The sequence below is a fragment of the Aythya fuligula genome, chromosome 6, assembly GCF_009819795.1.
Source record: "Aythya fuligula isolate bAytFul2 chromosome 6, bAytFul2.pri, whole genome shotgun sequence".
Taxonomy (NCBI): domain Eukaryota; kingdom Metazoa; phylum Chordata; class Aves; order Anseriformes; family Anatidae; genus Aythya; species Aythya fuligula.
The window spans coordinates 35,479,209-35,497,895 of record NC_045564.1 but is presented as its reverse complement, the minus strand read 5'-3'; the positions used below and the strand labels follow the sequence as shown (position 1 = coordinate 35,497,895).

The window sequence follows — 18,687 nt, the reverse complement described above, 5'->3', positions numbered from 1 at the left end:
TGAAAGTTACCACACTTGATTTTGACCAAATCAGAGAGCACTGCTCTCCTGCAGGCTTCTGCCTAGTGTGCCCTGACGTGCACCTCTCTTCTAGTTGAGCTTTTTTATTTATTTGTTACAACACATGCGTCTGTGTGTCATTCTAAAGCACGAAATGGCTGTATTTTAATTTCTTAGGCAACAGAAGTGTTGCTTTATCTTCTGTAAGTATAAACAGTGTATGTTTATACGCCAGCGTGTCGCTGTTACAAGAAGGAAGAAGACTGACACTGCGAAGTACAGTTTTATGGTGGAGCTGTTGCATGCACACAGAGCAGAAACATGTAAATTGTGGTTCTGATTGCAAGTTCGGCTGATCATCCCGAATGGTCTGCTCAGTTGGTATTAAGGCAGGAAGGTTGTCACTACGCCACAGCAACTTGCATTATAGAAGTGTGAAGGGGAAAAATAAATATTTGCACTTCCCTGATCTTTTTCCTGCATTTGGTTTAGATACTCACATATATAGAGATAGATAGAAATGTATGAGGCAGTGTGCACTTTCTGAATATATATTAAAGTTACTAAGTTATTCCTAATGTTCTGTAGTGCTGCCTGCTCCTGACAAACATCTGATATGGATCATATGCCTCTAAAAAGAGAACTTCCTCGAGCAAAATCTCCTCATGAAAACAGGTTGGAGATACTCACATTCTCTCTCTCGCTCTCACTCGCATGTTACATTTTGGCACGTTGTGGAAGCAGGTAGCATATCTACTACCTGCTGTTGAAAGTGTTGAAGATACTGAATTATTTATTCCATCTTCTGCACTATCCAAACTCGTTTTGGGTAGTTTGACACATCTCGGTCTTCCATATGGATACTTCATGGTGACAGAGTTGCCAGCTGCTCAGGTTTTATGACAGTCTGAGTTTTTTCGAGGGCTGTATTAGTTTTCTGGGAAGAATCCTGCTTTTCTTGAGGTCCCCATTCTTAAGCATTAGCTTTGCCTTGGTTGATACTGTGCAATGGGATTTTTTTTTTTTTGGTGAAAACTAGCTGCAAGAGCATTAGCTTCCATAAAAATATTTTTAGAGGGACTTGACGTTTATAGATTATCTGAGATGAAATCAGAACCATGGAATATTATTAAAATCTGAAATCCATTCGCTAAGAAAACTAAGGTCCTTTTAGTGATTGTCTTGAAAATTGAAAAAAAAGAAAAAAAAAAAAAGTGTTTACATATCAAAGCGCCTAAAGCAACATACAAAACAGGTGGCAGTCGGGAATGTTTTGGAGAACAGAATTTTGGGGGCACTCGAAATGTAAAACTGCTAACCGGTCTGCTGAGACCCTGCCCATCTTCTCTGCGATTGTGCAAAGTGCATGGGTTTTCTGTTGTTTTAAAATATAAAATGTGTAAATGTGAAAATTGGGAGAAGATTTGAGCTTTGAGTTTGCCAAAGCTTTTTAAAATAAAGGGGAATTGGCCATTATTTTACTTCACTTTTCATTCGTCAGTGAGTCCATTCATGTATGCCTTTCTTAGGTGAAACTCTCACTGGTTTTGGTGGGTGGCTGTGTGCTGCATTGAGTTTGATTCCACTTGATTGGGATAAATCCACCTCGCTCGCAGTGAAGACCATGTATTTACGATGATGACTGTCTCTTTGTCATCCTGGATCCATTTCCATCACTGTAAGAGAAGCTACTACCCTGCCTTTGAAGAGCCACTGCATTTATCAGCTTCTTTGGCTTCAGGTCAGTCACTTTTTCCCTGCCACCGGTCAAGGCAAGAAGGACAAGGAAAGGAACTCACTCCTCTTAAAAACGTTCAAGTTGTCACATTCTGCTGTTTTCCATCTCCTGTTTGCAGAGCGCATACCAGGAGCAAGGGGCAGGGGCTCAGTTCTGGGGCACCATGCCCTTCCCGTGTTGCTCCTGTAGCGGGGATGCCAGGAAGCTCCCATGCTGGAGCAGTTCAAGTGCCAGGACATAATACTATGCTAGTTAGCTAACTTGTGCACCACGAAAAAAATCACCACGCTTTGAAATTTGCTGAAGTCTCAATGTACGTATTCACATGGAAGAATATATGCAACGCAAAGATGAGTTCAGTGAGAAAATTGTACTTGTTGCACTTTATAACGAAGGAAAGATGTGGAGTTTTCTAGTTCTAGGTGCTCAGGATGTTTCATCTCCAATGATTGGAAATGCTCAGTCGCTTCCCTCAGTTACTTGGCAGCTTCCTGGATAGAAATCATTCCCTTGGCGTGGAGAAACCTGCATGGCAACTCCTCCATTCACATTCTGCATTCCAGCCCTGACGTGGTGTTGCCATTTAAGTGTTGTCTTCACAGGGCTCAGGAGAAGGTCTGTGTGCAAGGGTGCTCTACACTGCACAGAGCATCGTGTATATGCACTGTATGCACCCATGCACTGAGTGTATACCACTACGACAAAAAAAAATATTGAAATCATTACAGATAAAGATGGAAAAAATACCTGTTTCTTCATTTAAAGGACATCTCAAGCCCCTTTCAGTAAGCACCATCTGATACGAAGTAGATGTCCTCAATGTTTCCTCTTTAGCATTGCTGCTGACAAGCAGTGTTACGATGTGCACCACCCTTTGGGTGGTAGGAACAATTGCATTTTGCATGCCAGTAATTTGACGTATTGTTTTTTTGTTCCAGAATTAGACAGATAACAGACCCAGTGAAATGAATGTGCAGACTTTAAAGCAGTAAACAATGCCATTCAAGTGTTACCTGGTTAGTTTGAGTAGAACACCAGTTCTATAAGTCTTTTCCTTTAAAAAAGTCTTCTCATGATACATTCCTACATCCTGTATATTCACCCTTAGTTAAATAGTTGTCTTCTTTTTCTTGTACTTTATTTTTCTTGCTTCTTACCTTCTTGCAAATATATCTCACAGCATATATTTGAGCAGAGTTAGTCTTTACATCTCTCATAAGCCATCCACCGCTGGCTACTGATTTGCTTATGTTCTGATCTAATAAAATGCCTTTCCTTCATTATTTAGTGCCGACAGTGTGAGGTCTGAACGAGGAAGGTGATGTGGATTTGTGGCTTTCTCCTTCCCCCCATCGCTGCAGCAAGAGCTGCTTGGTCTCGACCTCTCTCTTCATGGAAGCGGAGAGGCCGATGTAGCCCATGGTGAACAATCTGGCCACTAAAGTAAGAATGTGCATCTGTCAGTAATTAATTGAAGCCAAATTTAATTACAAATCAGGGAAAGAAAATAGTACCACACACTTAATAAAACTGAAGAAGCCTCAGTGCTGTTGCCTAAAAACCAAAGCAATTCAAACAAAACAGGACACCTCCCTAAAAAGTCTCTCTTTCAAAGAGACTCTTTGAAGCTCACTTCTCAGTGTTAAAGAGAAAAGTAGTTTTAACTGCTTTCACATCATTTCCAGTATCTTTCGAGTTAAATAGAAAATACTGGTAAGTGTTTCAGACTAGTTCTCAAATAGTTGTGTCAAGCTAGGAATTTGGCCCCCAAAAATGGATTTTTGAGGTTTTATTTTATGAAAACACTTTGTTTAGTTGAGATAAACATTCATGGGGATAAGAAGGAATTGACAGAGAACCTAAATAATTTACAAATGAGATACTGCATTTGTGTAGCCCCTTGATTATTGTCAAGGTGAGAGAATTGCTATTTTATAGACCTACTCTTGGTGAATAACGTCAGTGAGGTCAGAGGGTTGAGAGTGGGGGCTCTGGGACATCCTACCTGGGGGCATAACAGAGGGCTGAAAGCATGGGGGGAGAGGCAGGGAAGGATGGGACCTGCAGTAATGGGGCTGGACACGCAGCCCCCTCTGCTCCAGGTACATCACATGGCAGATGTTCATACAGATGGCTTAGAGAGTTGTTTGGGATTTGGTATATACAACAAATGGGAAAATCTGATTTCTAGGTAGTAAATTCTTTTGGAAAATGTAGCTAAGGTCTGTCACGGCAGGGAAAAGATTTTCAACCACAGTCCAAAGTAGTGTACTGTAAAATGAGGGAGTGTTTTTTGAATAAAAATATCAAAAGGAGATTGGTAGTGAGAGTTCAAAACAAAGTATTAATTTTTGCTGCATTTTAATATACAAGACAAGCCCCAAATCCCAAATTACTGAGCTGGTGGCAGCCATGAAAATCCATTGCTGTGTACTATATGTATGTATAGTAATTACTGCAAGAGGAAAAAATATTTTTCTTTACGATTAATATTTGTAAACGTTTATGAAAATACACAACAAATAAATAAGACAAACACATGGCCTAATTAAGATGAAAGGCATGACAACCCTTGTGATTTGTTCTGAAAAATAAAGACCGTTAAAATAGTAAGACTTAATTATTTCTGTAAACATCTCAAATTATGCTCTATCTATTAAAACTTAATTTATGAGATATATGTTATCATATCTATAAGCATTTTTGACATTTGTACATTCCATGTCAAAAACATTAGAGTTAATTTATTTTTATTATATTGTATACAGTCATATATTACCATTTATTAGTATTTATTATTCAGAAATTCAGAGTCATCTATTGTTTAATGGAAAATGGAAGAGCATTTTCTGTCTGATTGCAATTTGTGGATTCTTGATACAGTGATAAAAATGCAACTTCTGCAAGTTGATCGTATAAAAACGTGTGTGGTAATAAATGAAAACAACCGCTCTGTTTAATGTTGCACACATTAATAATGCCGTTTGATGTACAGTTTGCACTTGAAAAATAACTTTGAGCCAAATCCATGGACTTGTTTTCAGTTGCTGGGCTGAAACCAAGGGGGCTGCATGCTGGCGATGAGATGGAGGAACCAAAGCCCTGGGTTTGTCCTTGGGGAGCTTGAAGGCACCACGTGAAACTTGTATTTCTCAAGGTGACTGCTTCTGGTCACGCTTCTCCTCCTCTGCTTGCTCCGTGGCTCTTTGCAGAGGTTTGAGGGGGCAGCACAGTGTGACGGGGTACAGTGCAGTCCCACATCCCACCCAGAATAAAGCCACTTTTGGGGAATGGCCTGAGGGTCTAAAGCTGTGTGCTACACGGCGTTAGGCCTTCCAATTAAAACATCAGGAAATCATAGATGGACGCATCTTCAATCGTAGGCTCAGTTTGATGTGAATGTGGTTGTTTTGCAGCATGGATTCACGGACTTTGATTTCATCTGCAGTGCAGGAGAGTCGGGGCTGCCGCCGTGGGCTCTCGCCCTCCAGCAATCCTCCCTCGCCAGGCAGGGCCGGCTGCAGGGCACTTGCGCGGCGATGCCAGGAACGGTCCCAGTACACATCAGCTGCTGCTTTAAAACCACTTCATGATATAAACGCAGGGAATCAGACAGTTCGGTCTCTAGATCCACAGATAGGTAAATATGCGCTGTGTGGTCTCCCAGGGGGGAAAGCGAAATGTGTTTTTAGTTAGGTTGCATGGGAATTTAATTGAAAGATTTAGGGCAGTTTCATAAAAGAGTAAATCATGGTTACGTGACATGAAGAAGATTTATTAAACAAAATAAATATACTTTAGCACCTTCACTTCTATAATTTGCTTGATGTAAATGGAAACCTGTATCAGGCATTTTGTCTGCTGGTAATATAAAAAGCCTTTCCTTTTTTTATTTTTAATTTTACGGCTTTTCAGTCCGTTGGAGTAACATAACGTGAAAGACAACAGCAAAGGTCAGGTTGCTCTCCGTATGCATCCCAGCTCTGAGTCTGCAAGCGTGCCCAGCCTCCCTCCCCTGAATATTTGTATAAATTAAGCACACGCTTAACTTAATTCACCTAAGTAGGCCCTCAGAAGTCGGGCGGGCTATTAAGTGCTTCGAATTAAGCACAGGCTTAGCGTAAGACCACGGCTTGTGCGGATGGTGGCCCCGAAAGCTGGCCGGGCTCCAGGCGCCGGTGCTGCTGTGCGTGCCATGGGCCCGGGGGTGGAAAGAGCCTGGGGACATCTCGGAGGGGACAGTTGGGGCGTTACCAGCGTGACCTTCAGCTTTGCGAAGAGCTGCCCTGTGTATTTAGCGAGGGGTCCCGCATCCATTATACGATAGGCCTAGATAAGGATGCTATAATGGCAGTTTAATTTTTTTATTTTTTTGTGTGAGGTGGCGAGTTAATGATGTAGCAGTTAATTTGAATTTAGCAGACGTTTTAAATATAGGTTTCTCTTACAGAGACAAAAGTTGCAATTTAAAGCTCTTTGGTGGTCTAAAAACAGCTTAATTCTCTAGTAGCATGGTAATAAGTACTAATCCAGCTTATACAGTGATTGTAGTATGTCATGTTTGTGAAAGATTGCCTAACTCTGCTTTCTCTGGGTTTTATGTTAATTTTTTTAAATTAAACATAAAACCTTATAACATCTTTATGCTGAGATAAACTGTTCAATTTAACTTGTGCTCAAGCAGCAGCTGTCAGGAATTATCATGTTGGGAGCGTTCTTGCTATCACCTTGTGTCTCTACCTCCCGGATACAGAAAGCTCACCTTGTTAGGATTTATTGCTTAAATAATCACCCGAGGTAAAATGGAAGTTGATGTCACACGGAATGACAACTGACATATATTTATGTCGCACGTTACATTATAATAAACTTTCCCTTCTTCCCCTTGTAATAGGTGTTAAGTGGAAATGCAGCGCAGCATATCCTCCAGTGCCCTGCGTGAGTCCATTAGCCACGTCCACGGCTGCTCCCTGGGCATGTTCGCGGTGACTCGGGCTGTCAGGTGTTATTTAGGCTTGCAAAGCCGAAGAAATTGGTTATTGCTGGTAGTTAGCAGCTTTTATGCTGGCAGAGAAACAAACAGGAGAGCATCTTATGTTTGTGGCCGTCAGTCCTGGAAGCGCTGAGAGCTGCAGGTGGATGAGGGGGGTGTTTTCTGGTGCCGTTACCAATTCGGTCCTTTTTTTGCAGTAAGAAATGTAAGCAGTGTCATTTCCAGGTTCTAAAGCTAGTAATTGCAACAATTTTCTCTTGACACTGGTTTATTTATGAGCTGGGCAGTGATAAGTGATCAGCTTGTTAATTCTTAGCACTTCCCAGTTATACTGTAGAAAATTTAGGTCTACCTCTTTCAAGCTTTCCAAGTTTCTTCTGTCCTTTCCCGCCTTACTAAAGCCAGCCTGCAGCTCTCTGCTGCTGCTGCTGGATTCCTTCAGTTTGTCTAAACAAGTACCGTAAGGATTATTTTCCTTTCCCGTGGATAGAACCACCTTTTTCATCTCCCTCTGATAGGTACTCCTTTTTCCATCTGAGTGGGTTCAAGTATTCAGAGCTGTGTGGTGGTGCCCAAGCTTGGATCTCTGTTCTCATTTCTCATCGTGCTCCCTGCTGCCCTTGTCTCTCCAGTTGTCCCCTTGACCTTGACACCCTCTCCATGCTCTTCCCACCCTTCCCTTCATGTCCTGCTCTGCTTTCCCTACCTTTAGTCCCAATGTGCCATCTCTTTTCTTCATTTCCTCATTCAAACGCAGCCAAGTGCATAGGCGCTGTCCTCTGTCAGCTCAGTTTCTCCCGAACTCATCAAAAAAAAGTTTTTTGAGAAGTCAGTGGAATGGAAAGGACAGATGAGGTATGATGCACCCCAGAAATAGCCACCATCTTCCCACATAGCCATTAATCTTATTTGTGGAGTATGTGGCACGTGCTTTCTCCTGTTGGTTGTCATTGTCACCCTAAACTCACTCCCAACCATCTCTGGGCAGGCGCATTGTACCACCTGTAGGAAACGTTGATTTCCAAACCTCTGCTCTGAATCTGCCACCAGGCCACCGTGAGCTCCACAGGCCATTTGTTACTCCTTGTGAAAAAGAAGTGATGACTTACCTAAAACTATTTTTTGGTCTTTGTACGGCTCATAATAAACCAGTGCTCGTATCTTAATTGCCATTCTGTTTGAGAGTCCCTTTAGAAAAACCAAATATTTGATGAACAAGGCAATAACATTCATCTCGTACTTTGGTAAGCCTTCCAGATTAGCATTGACTCACGTTGATTAAGATGGATACAGGATCTGTTCTCTAGGAAGTGTTTGTCCTCTGGATGCAGATTACCTAAAGACAGTGCATATTAGCCTAGGTGATAAAATGATATATAATTTATTTATTTATTTATTTATTTATGTATGGTTCTTTGGGGAAACGCACAAGTTTTGTCAGCCAGAGTTGGAAGTTTATAATATCAGTGATGGCAGGTTGGTAGAAATCTTGAACACTAAAATCTATGCAAAAATAGGAAGAAATTGAAAAGATTTTAAAAGAATTAAACATTTTGTACATCAGATTCTGAATCTGAACTACTAAAAATGGTGCATAGCAAAAACAAGTCAGAAATGTTCTACATTTAAAAGAACTATATGAAAGCTTAATGTTTTATGTACAATAAAATGCCTGATCTCATTTTTTAAATGTTTTTGATGAGAATTTTTTACCATGAATGTCTGCAGCTCTCTGTAGCTTCAGACATCAGTTTATTTGAAAGCTGTGCTAGGCAGGGGACAAAACACTCGTGGAGAAATTGGGGAAAATTCACCACTCGTTTCAGTAGGGTCACAAATTTATAGTAGGCATTTAAATACGTTCATTTTCTGATAGCCTATTTAGTTATAAAAGGCTAAGTTAGCAGCTTGTTAGTTTTGTGCTTGCCTGATATACCTGAAGGATGTGAGCAACGCTGTGGATTGTGGAATTGTGCTGTGGCGAGACTGGGGTGCAAGGATACAAACATTTCATTATATAGGATACCTCATAAAAATGAAAAATAAAACACAGGAAAAGGGTGAAAAAAAAAAAAAGAGACAACACTAGATAAGTGTACTGCATAAATCAAAAAGGTTTATGTCATAACACGAACATGTGCCATTCCTGCTCGTATATTGAATTTCAGTAGTTGGTTGCATAAAGAAGTAAAGTGTAATGAAACTGGCAAGCAAAGTATTCCCTAGTCAGCCTTATCTTTGTTCCATTTGTCCTTCAGATACAGCTTTTCTTGCCTTTTTCAATAAAATCCATCCAGCTTTTTTATTTTGCATCTCTCTGTAACTGAGCCGGGAAGACCAATGAGATTCAGTGCTTTTCTAGTTGGGTTCTTAGCAGCTGCTTTTTAAGAGATCAAAACTTCGAATGCTGCTACATGGTATTAAGGCTTAGCTATTGATGTGTCCCTATAGGGGTTATGTTTTTCTTGGGGGGGAGAAGGGGAGGCAAAGGGGAAGGGGTGACCCCTGCGAGCAGGCTCGCAGGCGGTGAACACTGCTCTCCTTGTTTGCAGGATCCTCTTTGCAAGCTCGGTGCTTAACCTGGCTGAACTCACTGCCCTGCGCCCTGACCTGGGCAAATTGAAAAAGGTCCTCTACTTCCATGAGAACCAATTGGCGTATCCTGTCCAGAACTGGAAGGAAAGGGATTTTCAGTATGGATACAACCAGATTCTTTCATGGTATGTGTTTCTCGCACCTCTCCGTGTCATTTAATGTGTCCTTCTACGTACAGATGTTCGGCATCACCAGTCCGAGGAGTCCTTCTCCATTTAAATGGTGAGCCTGCAGCAAACAGAGGTACAAGCAGAGACCCCAAGAGCTGCTGGTAAAAGGGCTATGGCCCAAACCATGTATCAATGCACTCATCTCAGTTTATAAAAGTCCAGCTGTACTTTGCTGTGGCTTACCTGCTCATCGTGGCCCAGTGTCTTGGCCATAGCGAGCGAGATGCTTTGTTTCACATACACTTAGCGAAGCTCCAGCTAAGCGTCTTCAGCTCGGCCATAGCTTTTACTGCATCCAATAGAAATTATATAGAGGGTTTTAGGGAAATAAACAGAAATTAAAATGTAATGCAGCACTTTTCTTGTGAAGAGAGGGCAGTAAACACACCAGATAAATCCTTATATTTCTTTCATCTGGTATTCAGAAATTGAGCAGTACTAAAATACCCAGACGTTTTAAAGGCTGCGGTCCTTTATTGTTGCTAAAAACAAATGTATTTCTTGAATCTGAGTTAATGAAAGAAGTTAATAACGGCAACACTGAAAAGCTTTGTGGTAAGACTCTGTACAAACCTAAGTGAAACAGCAAAACTGAGCTGAAACAAATTGATTTGAATGATCTTTCCTACCTATCAGCTATTAGGAGAATTATTAGGACTAGGGATTGAGCATTTTAAGATATAAGTTAAGCTTTTGCATCGTTATGATATAAGCTGGCTGATACTCGAACTTCCCAGAAAATGATCTGGGTGTACTCTGACCATCCCGTAGCTGCTGCTGCCCCTGCATTTGCAACACGTTTCACTTGCTGAGAGTAGAGTGGGAGAGGAGAGCAAAAGACCTTTTGAAAATAGTAGCAGCCGTTTTCAGATTTTACAACGTTAAAAGTTCTTTTTCTGGCACTGAGGCAACTACTTAGAGCAGTTATTTTTCACACCTCTATTGTAAGCTGACATACATTATCCTCAAAACATGCATTTTTTAAATAATACAAATATCTTCTTTTGCCTCACCCCCCCAGAAACAAATTGTGTAGATGCTCCATTCTGTTTCCTTCAGCCTCCAATAGCTTCTCAGTGTAATTATATAATGTTCATCTTTCATTTTTGTTGCTGCAGAAACCCCATTTTTAACAGCAAATAGCAGCCATCTCCTCTATATAGTTTGTAACTACCTAGTGGTCATCTGCAAAGAAATGCCATCTTGCCATCTTCCAAATCTGTTAGAAATGCCAGAAATGTGAGCATACATCTTTCCAAGATACATCTTTCTAGCTGTATATTTCCAATTGTATCTTTCTGTGCAGTTTGCATAGATGGTTTGGAGAAAATTGAAATTGAAACTCTTGGAACCTTCTTCAATCATTAAGAAAGATTTTTTTATCCTTAATGATTCCGAAGGGCTGATATAACCCTGGTAATAAAATCACACTTTTCAAAGGTGAAACTCCTTTCCTTGTAGCCGCTCAGGCTGCAGGGCTGACAGGAGCTTTCTAATTTGGCAGTGATCTGCAGAGCCTCCAGGAAAAAGTTGGACAGACGAGGCTCAGTGTACAAGACGAGCAGAGGTGGAGATGTGTGGAGCCTTTGTTACGTGCCAGCAGCAGAGCAGCTGGGGCTCCTGTTGCCTCGTGCCATCTGTAAGTCAGTGCAGGAAGGTGGCTTCAGCATTGCTGCAAAGTCTCGGGCAGCAAAGGGTAAAAAATCACGGGCAGGGAAGTGTGTGGGATTCCGGAAAACATTTTGACTCCTGTGGCCTGCTTGAAAAGGATGATTTCTCTCTCCCGTGGTTTTTTGCTTTTCCTGCTGGCTCCTGCTGCTCCGGGGAGCAGTGTCAGTTTTCTTACTTGACCGTGAGGATGAATGACAGGCTCTCACCTCAAATATACTTTTCACCAGCCCAGTGACTTACACACACGTGTCCTCCATGTATCTTACAACCCATGGGTCTGTGCTGAACTGTGTAACGTAGGGAGAAAACCCACAGGCCATAAAGCACGCTTCCCTCCGGCAGCACTGTGTGCTTGCCATCATAGGTGAGGTCATGTCGGAGCTGCCTGGATGCACTGCGGGCATTGCAGGGGCTTGGTACCTTCCTGCTTTCCCCAGACCAACTATTTGAGAAATAACTCCTAAATTATTATTTTATCTGCATCTTAAAATTCTAGATCTGGTTGGTTTTAAAACACAGCACTAAGGAACAATATATAAATATATAAACAATATATTTATATTTAATACATCAATATTATTGTATTAATCAGTATTAACACAATATGTATTAATGTATCAGTATTAATATATCAAACCTTTTTTTTTAATATATATTGTGTGCTATGTAGTATGAATTTTTTGTTTAGTGCATGCACTTTTCATCAGGGTTATCATGCATAGGTTAAAAGAAAGTTCTAATTCTCTAGGATTTTGCTACTTGACCCACTTGGTCAGTCAAAGGTAAGTTAACCAAAGGTAAGTTGTCCTTCAGTAAAAGGATTTTCCATAAGGAATTTTCTTCTTCTTCCAAGTTTAATTCTACTGAAGTCAAATGACAGTGTGCCTTTTCTATCTGTTTTTAGTGTTTTTTTTTGAGAGACAATGGTAGTAATATTAGTCTTACCATGTTATGAATAAAAACATGATCTATGGATAGAATTGTATTTGCTCCTTTAGATTGGTAATAATATATTTTTATTCAGTCTTTAACAAAAAGTTCAAAAATATTTCAAAGTATAAATGGACAGAAATCAGAACATTTCTAATCAAGGTATATATGTTACTTCTAACTGACCTGAAAAAGCTGACATTTCTTGACATTCCACTTACATCTTTTGTCTATGAGAATGTGTATCCTGTTTTCATTGCATTTGAAATAACTCCATTCTTTTTGCAGCAGCAGTGTGTTCATTACTCTTAACCACTTTTTACAGTTTGGTTGCTGATGTTGTGGTGTTCAACTCTGCTTTTAATATGGAATCATTTCTTACATCCATTGGAAAATTTATGAAGTTGATTCCTGACCACAGACCAAAGGATTTGGAAAAAATAATCAGACCAAAGTGCCAAGTTCTTTACTTTCCAGTCAGGTTTCCTGATGTGAGCAGGTCAGTACATTTTCCACATCATAAATTGCCTCCAGTCTGTCAAAACTACCTATTTATTGTGAAGTTTTAAGTAATCAGTTAAGGCATTGTTAAGTAAAGACTTTGTTAATGAGCACAACCCCTCAATCGATCGATCATTGTGCTTCAATAATCAGGGGCTGTTCAGGCAGAATCTGATCCACCCGCCCTGGGACCGGTAGGTTTGCCAAGCGTGTCGTACAAACTTCCATCCCTCAGTGTGAATAATTTCCCACTTGTTTCAGTTTTTAAAAAGTTGTCTGCGCCTCAGCTCCATGTATTTGTTTGTGCAGGAGAGGTCAAGGAGGAGAAAGAAATTCTAGAGAACAGTAAAAGCGATAAGGCTGTAGTCAAGAGGCTCTATTTCCCTTGGTATGTTGTAGTGGGATTTTATTCCCTCCTCCCTCCCCTACCTCTTATTTTATTGCTTTCCAGGTAGGTGAAAAACATTTCAGTAGCACAGAGCAGACTTGCAGATTTTAGCATTAGCTGCAGTTGCAGTTGCTCTTCAGTCTTCCTCAGTTACTATGAAGGACGTTTTTTATTACCCTTGTTTCAGAGCCCATCTTGAAATTAGCAGTGGGTTATGTGGCTCAAAGGGAACATTCACCAGATCCTTTTCACTTTTGATTAAACCTGGCACAATTGTTTTTCCTATTACAAGGAGCTCTCCTCCCACCGAACAGGAACTTTGCTTCAGTGGGACCGGTACTAAATAGAGATAGTATGATTCTGCAATTTGATTATACTCTTAAAAAACTCATGATGCTGGGGACATTTTTTGCTGAAATAGGGGTGGAAAGCAGTGTCATGACTCTGCAGGAGTCCAGCTTTTGGTCTGGTAGCAACTTCTGGTCACACTTGAGGTATTTGTCCCAGCCAGCTTGTACTTCATGTTACTTCAAGGACTAAATGTGTGCCTGTGGTAGTTTGGGGTACAGAGGTTTTAAGTCTCAGGCCTTGCACTCTATTGATGTTTATGGTGCAAAGTTTGCATTTCAGTCACTTGGTAAACATATTCTAAAGCACTAATGCAAATCCTTTAAAAATCAATGCCTAAAGTGAAGTCTTTAAAGCTATATTTTTGTCAAGTGGATGAAAATCCTCCAGTGTTGCTTAGGGCCTTGGCTGTCTGTATGGCAGTGGAGATCCAGACCTGTACATCTCCAAGGATCGCCCTTGGCTTCTTAGAGACCATGTCTCTAAGGTTTCTGCTAAGAAAGCAGAAGATTTCTTTGGTAAAACTGGTGATCTGCTACCCAAGTGGTGAAGTGGAAAGGTCTCATCACATGCTCTTGTTAATGTCCAGCTCTCATGTTAATTCTCATCTCACAAAGCAGGACACACCGCTCATGTTTTTATTGTGGTTGTTGCACTTGACATCATATTGAAAAGCCATTTTCAGCAGCAGATGGACAAAACTAAGATGCCCATAAACATAACTGTGTGACTGAGCAACTTTCTCAGCAGAGTATTCAGAAACATGGATTAATATCAGCTGTAATCTGTTATTCCTAACATACGTTTTAGTCAAAAACTACCTCTAGATATAAGTTCTATTCTTTTTAAGGCAAGAAGCAGTATTATATGCACAGAAATAAGGGAAACATAGGAGAGGAAAGCTTCTGTATAAGTTGTTTGGTTACTGACCTTCAGCTGCAGCCAATATTTACTATTTCTTTACAAGATCAGGCTTTAAATAATGTTGAATGCACCTGTGGCAACTGAATGCTGTTTTTTAATTTAGTCTGCATTACTATAGTGACTGAGTGGAGATTGAGGAGAAAAAGGTTAAGAAAAATTGTGGCCAAGCTAAAATTTATAAAGCAAGCTCTTAGCCCAGAGTGTTTTTCAAGTTATTTTCAAATGGTAATTTGCTTTATCCAAACCAAACTCATACAGTGTAAGTAAGTGATTATTTGCATGACTGACAATCATTTCAGTGCCTGCAGTCTTTTTAAAATGCATAATTTTGCTGAGATGTTGGGAAAATATTTAAAAATTCTGAAGGCAAAATAACCAGGGTGATTTTTTCTTTACTTTGACCTCTTTTATTTCACATGTGAATGTTGAAGGGTGTGCTTGTGTCTTAAATATAACCTTAATTTGGACTGAGGTGAGATCAAAGAAATCATCATCACACCTGTGCTCTTGATCTTTTTAAGATTATTTTGGTTTAATACTGCAACTGTAGGGTAAATAAAAGAAAATATGTCTGACCTTTGATCAAAAACCAGTGTATTAAAAGAGCATCTCATATGATTAAATCCTGTAATGTATTTACCTTTTAATGTGATTACTGGAGATGATGGCTCCACAACCTAGCACAAGCAGCACAGTAAATGATCAGTTAAGAGTGAAGGCATAACAACGAAGGAGATATCAGATGTAGCATTATACCTCTGCATAGTGTGTATTTAAATACTTGAGATGGGCATCTAATCACTGCTTTTATACTACCTGTGAGAAAAAGTTACTGATGCATTTTATGAGGAGACTTACTTTATAATAAAGATTTGTCGTAAGGGCACCTCTTGTTCCCAGAGCAAACAACCAGACTGTGGTCCTTATCTGACCATGAAAAGAGATGAAAGGCTTTGAGGATTTAGCAGAATAAGAAATTTTCGGACCTAATCCTCCTGTTCTCTAGTTGTGACAATGAGTAGCTTCCGTACTGCATCCTGTGGTACCACAGCTATTCCATATATATATTCACCCTCCATCGTTTCTGACTTTGAATTCTTCTCTTTATCCATTCTGATAAAGTGTGTTATGTAGAAATGTATATCACAACACTTCTAAGCTTATAGACAAATAAAAGTCCAAGTTAAGGCTGTCACTTCTTACTGTAGAGGTATTGCAAGGAATGTAGACCAGTAGCTGGTCTTATGAGCCATATGTGCTGGGTAACAGATTTTACTCAGCAAATGAAATATGTTGTAATTCACACTTACGTTGTCATTGTTAAATTTCAATTTATTTTCTATTATAATGTAAGAAAAAACTTTTTGGGGTCTATACTATCAATAGAGTTTATTTTGATATCACCCGGTTTTGTTTGTGCACTCAAAAACTACGGTACAAGAACAAAACTCTCCAGTGATGCTGTCTGTGGTACTTAGATTTCCTTACACCCACAAGCCCTGCTGGTACACCTCTGGATGTTCTCTGCTGATAACTGTGTGAGTTCTCTCACTCCATCTGCATCGATGCCATCTTTGGCAATTGGTAAAGCTGGGTCAGGTTGGGCGCTCCTTGGAATTCATTTCAATTGAAATTGTAATGTAGATTTTAGTTATTAATACTAGTCCACTGATTGTACTATATCTTTACCATTATCATGATGTGACAGAAAAGGAATGCATTTTTATAAGCAAGAAGGAAGTAATGTTCCTAAGAGCCCAAAATGCACGTTGAGCTAAGGTGGAATAATACAGAAGAAACACGACTGAGATGACAGCCGAAGACAGCAATAGTTTCTTTTAATTGGAACTTGTTAGTTAGTGTCTTGTACTATCTGCACATTTTGGAGTAGAATTAAAGATTTTAGAATGTTGTTTCTTAATTTGCTTTTATAACTTAGCACAGTTAACGGGACATTTTCAACCATTCAATTTTATATTTTTTAGTTATAGCATAAGAGAGGCAGAATTTTCCAGTTCTGAGAATACTTTATGGCCAGTTAGGGGAGTTTCTAACTAAAGCTGAGGTTTTTAAAAGACACTGGCAGCATTTCTTGTACAGGAACATGACTGTCATGTTTGAAGGAGCCTGGTTTGGGGAATAAAAAAAAATAATAATTATCCCACCTTGCTTTTCTGGGATCAGGCTTGCTGTGACCCTTGTTTAGATAACTGAGGAGCTCCCTCTTCCCGTGTAACCGTAACACCACGCAGTAGCTTTGCAGTGCTGGATAATACAGATGCCAACAAGCAGGGGAAGACCTGAACCCCAGGATCCCAAAGCTGTGGATGAGCACTGGGATGCAGCTGTGTTGCACCAAGGGATGCACTGCAGTGGTACCCGAGTGAGCTTTAGTGAGCTGGCTTGCCTGTTGGAAGGAGTGTACCTTAGAAGCACAGTTTTGGGCTAATTAGCCTTCCAGTGCAATAGTATATATTACTTCAGGTGGAATACCATGCTAATGACAGTGATTCCAGCTCCCATGCTTAGGGGTGGCTTGGGTAGCTCCGCGGTGCCCTGCGCTCTCCAGTAGGCATAGCCTCCCTGCCACCACAGTTTATGGGTAGTTAGCATAATTAGAAAATGCCAATAGAGTGCTCCTACCTTGGGGCTTGCTGCTGAAGAACTGGGTGAGGGAAATTACTGCCCTGAATGGCTTTCCTTCTCGCCTGCTGGAAGTCGGAGTGCCGGTGTTGGCACTTAGACAGCGGGCGGGATGCTCGCAAGATCTGGGCCGTAACGCCAGCTGGGGGGAAAGCGCAGTGCTGGCTAAAAAGGGGCAGAAAATTCAGTATTTCAGTTCTGGGGCTTTGGTTGCGGGTCGGTCACCCTCTGTACCTCAGGGTGAGAGCTAAGAGCAGCGAGGAATTGGGTGAACTCTATGAAGGGCGACTCAAACACCCAAACCCAGTGGCGCACTCCCACGTGGCGCTTCCTTCCACATGTGCCCTTGTGCCGTCGGGGCAGGATGCCCAAGTATCCATACTAGCCCTGGGCAGTAGCCATTGCCTCAGCCTGGTTTTTATAAGCCAAAAGTGTGGGTCTTGCCCGCAGGATTCTCCAGCAGCATCCTGACAATGCCCTCCCAGCGGGATGCCTGCCTGAACAGTCTGCTGGGGTGCATTTCTTTCGTGAAACTCTCCAAAAACCTCATTTCTTTTTATCTAGTCAGAGACAGAAATAGTTTTACTGACTCCCTTTTATCAGTCGTATAGGTATTCAACTCAGTGCTGTCATAATAACCATTTAGACTCACAATAGCTCACAAGGATACTTAAGCAGAATTCTCTGTGCAACCCAGTTTTTTATTATGTTGGGTACTGCTCATGTTGCATACAACACATTCCCATAAAACTTGCATTTTGTATTTACAGAGAAATTTCTCTGGAGAGTTAAGGTCTTGTAAAACATTCTTGTTCTACAGCATGAACGAATTATTATACTCTGGGGCATTAAAAGTGAAGTGTACTGAAGAAAAGAATTTTTTCATTAAAATGCAGTTTATATTGATAAAACAGATTACTAGCATTTGATGAAATGTGAAACTTGGATCTACCCGTATCACTAAATCGCCAGTAGGTTTATTTTGGCAAGAAGAATAGTATGTAATGTATATCAGGACCAATCATTATACAGTACCTGCTAGTTTTGTATTAGATTAAATTGTCTTTCACTAAAGTACTTGGGAAAAAAAAATCCCTACTATATCTGTATCTTGAAGTAGCAGAATGTGGTAACCAAGAATATTAGAAAATAAAAGCTGTCGTGTTATCAGTTTTGGCACAGTCATTTATCAATCAGTATTTTAAACATTGACAAGTGGTAATTTAATAGGGAATGACCCTGTTGGCAGGAAGTTCTAATGACAGATGATGCAAACTCATTTATCACTATGGGGCTGTGCTGGCTTCTTACCTTTCTCAGTATCACAGCTCATATTTTCCAAGTCTGGGATGTGAGAAGCCACAAAGGGCAAAACCTGTGGCACCAAGCCCGTAACCACTCCCATCTCGTCCGATTAACCCCTTAGCTGCAAACCTCAATGCAGCCTCTCTGCAGGGATCTGAAAGCCCCAATGCAGATTGAAATACCATTTGACTCCGCATTTTGGAAGTGGTCGAGGTTTTTGGTTGTGTCACTTTGAATGCAAAGTTGAGGCGCGCTCATCCTTGGCTTTCAAAGCCAAACTACACTCTAATAATTAATAGCACATTTCATTAGCAGGCATTAAAAATATTACATGCAGTGCCCCATACAATAGGCAGCTATTATTATTATTATCATTGCTACATTGAAAAGGAAATTGATGCATTCAGAGGTTTAATTGATTCGTGCATATTCATGTAGGAAGTCGGTGGTAGAGTCACGACTGGACTGGACTGGATTATTA

The 18,687-nt window shown here is 40.5% G+C and overlaps 1 protein-coding gene across 10 annotated transcripts in view; it reads left to right on the top strand.

Moving 5' to 3' along the window:
* Positions 1-18,687, top strand: part of GTDC1 (glycosyltransferase like domain containing 1) — a 154,733-nt gene that overhangs the window by 56,611 nt on the left and 79,435 nt on the right. For 8 of the 10 annotated variants that reach the window (XM_032189890.1, XM_032189894.1, XM_032189891.1 and 5 more), the window contains 2 exons: positions 9,284-9,451; positions 12,423-12,596. The exons of 1 other annotated variant lie outside the window; for it this stretch is intronic. In XM_032189890.1, coding sequence (XP_032045781.1) covers positions 9,284-9,451; positions 12,423-12,596 — 342 coding nt within the window. The remainder of the gene's footprint in view (positions 1-9,283; positions 9,452-12,422; positions 12,597-18,687) is intronic. One more of the 10 variants, XM_032189892.1, reaches the window with a different exon arrangement.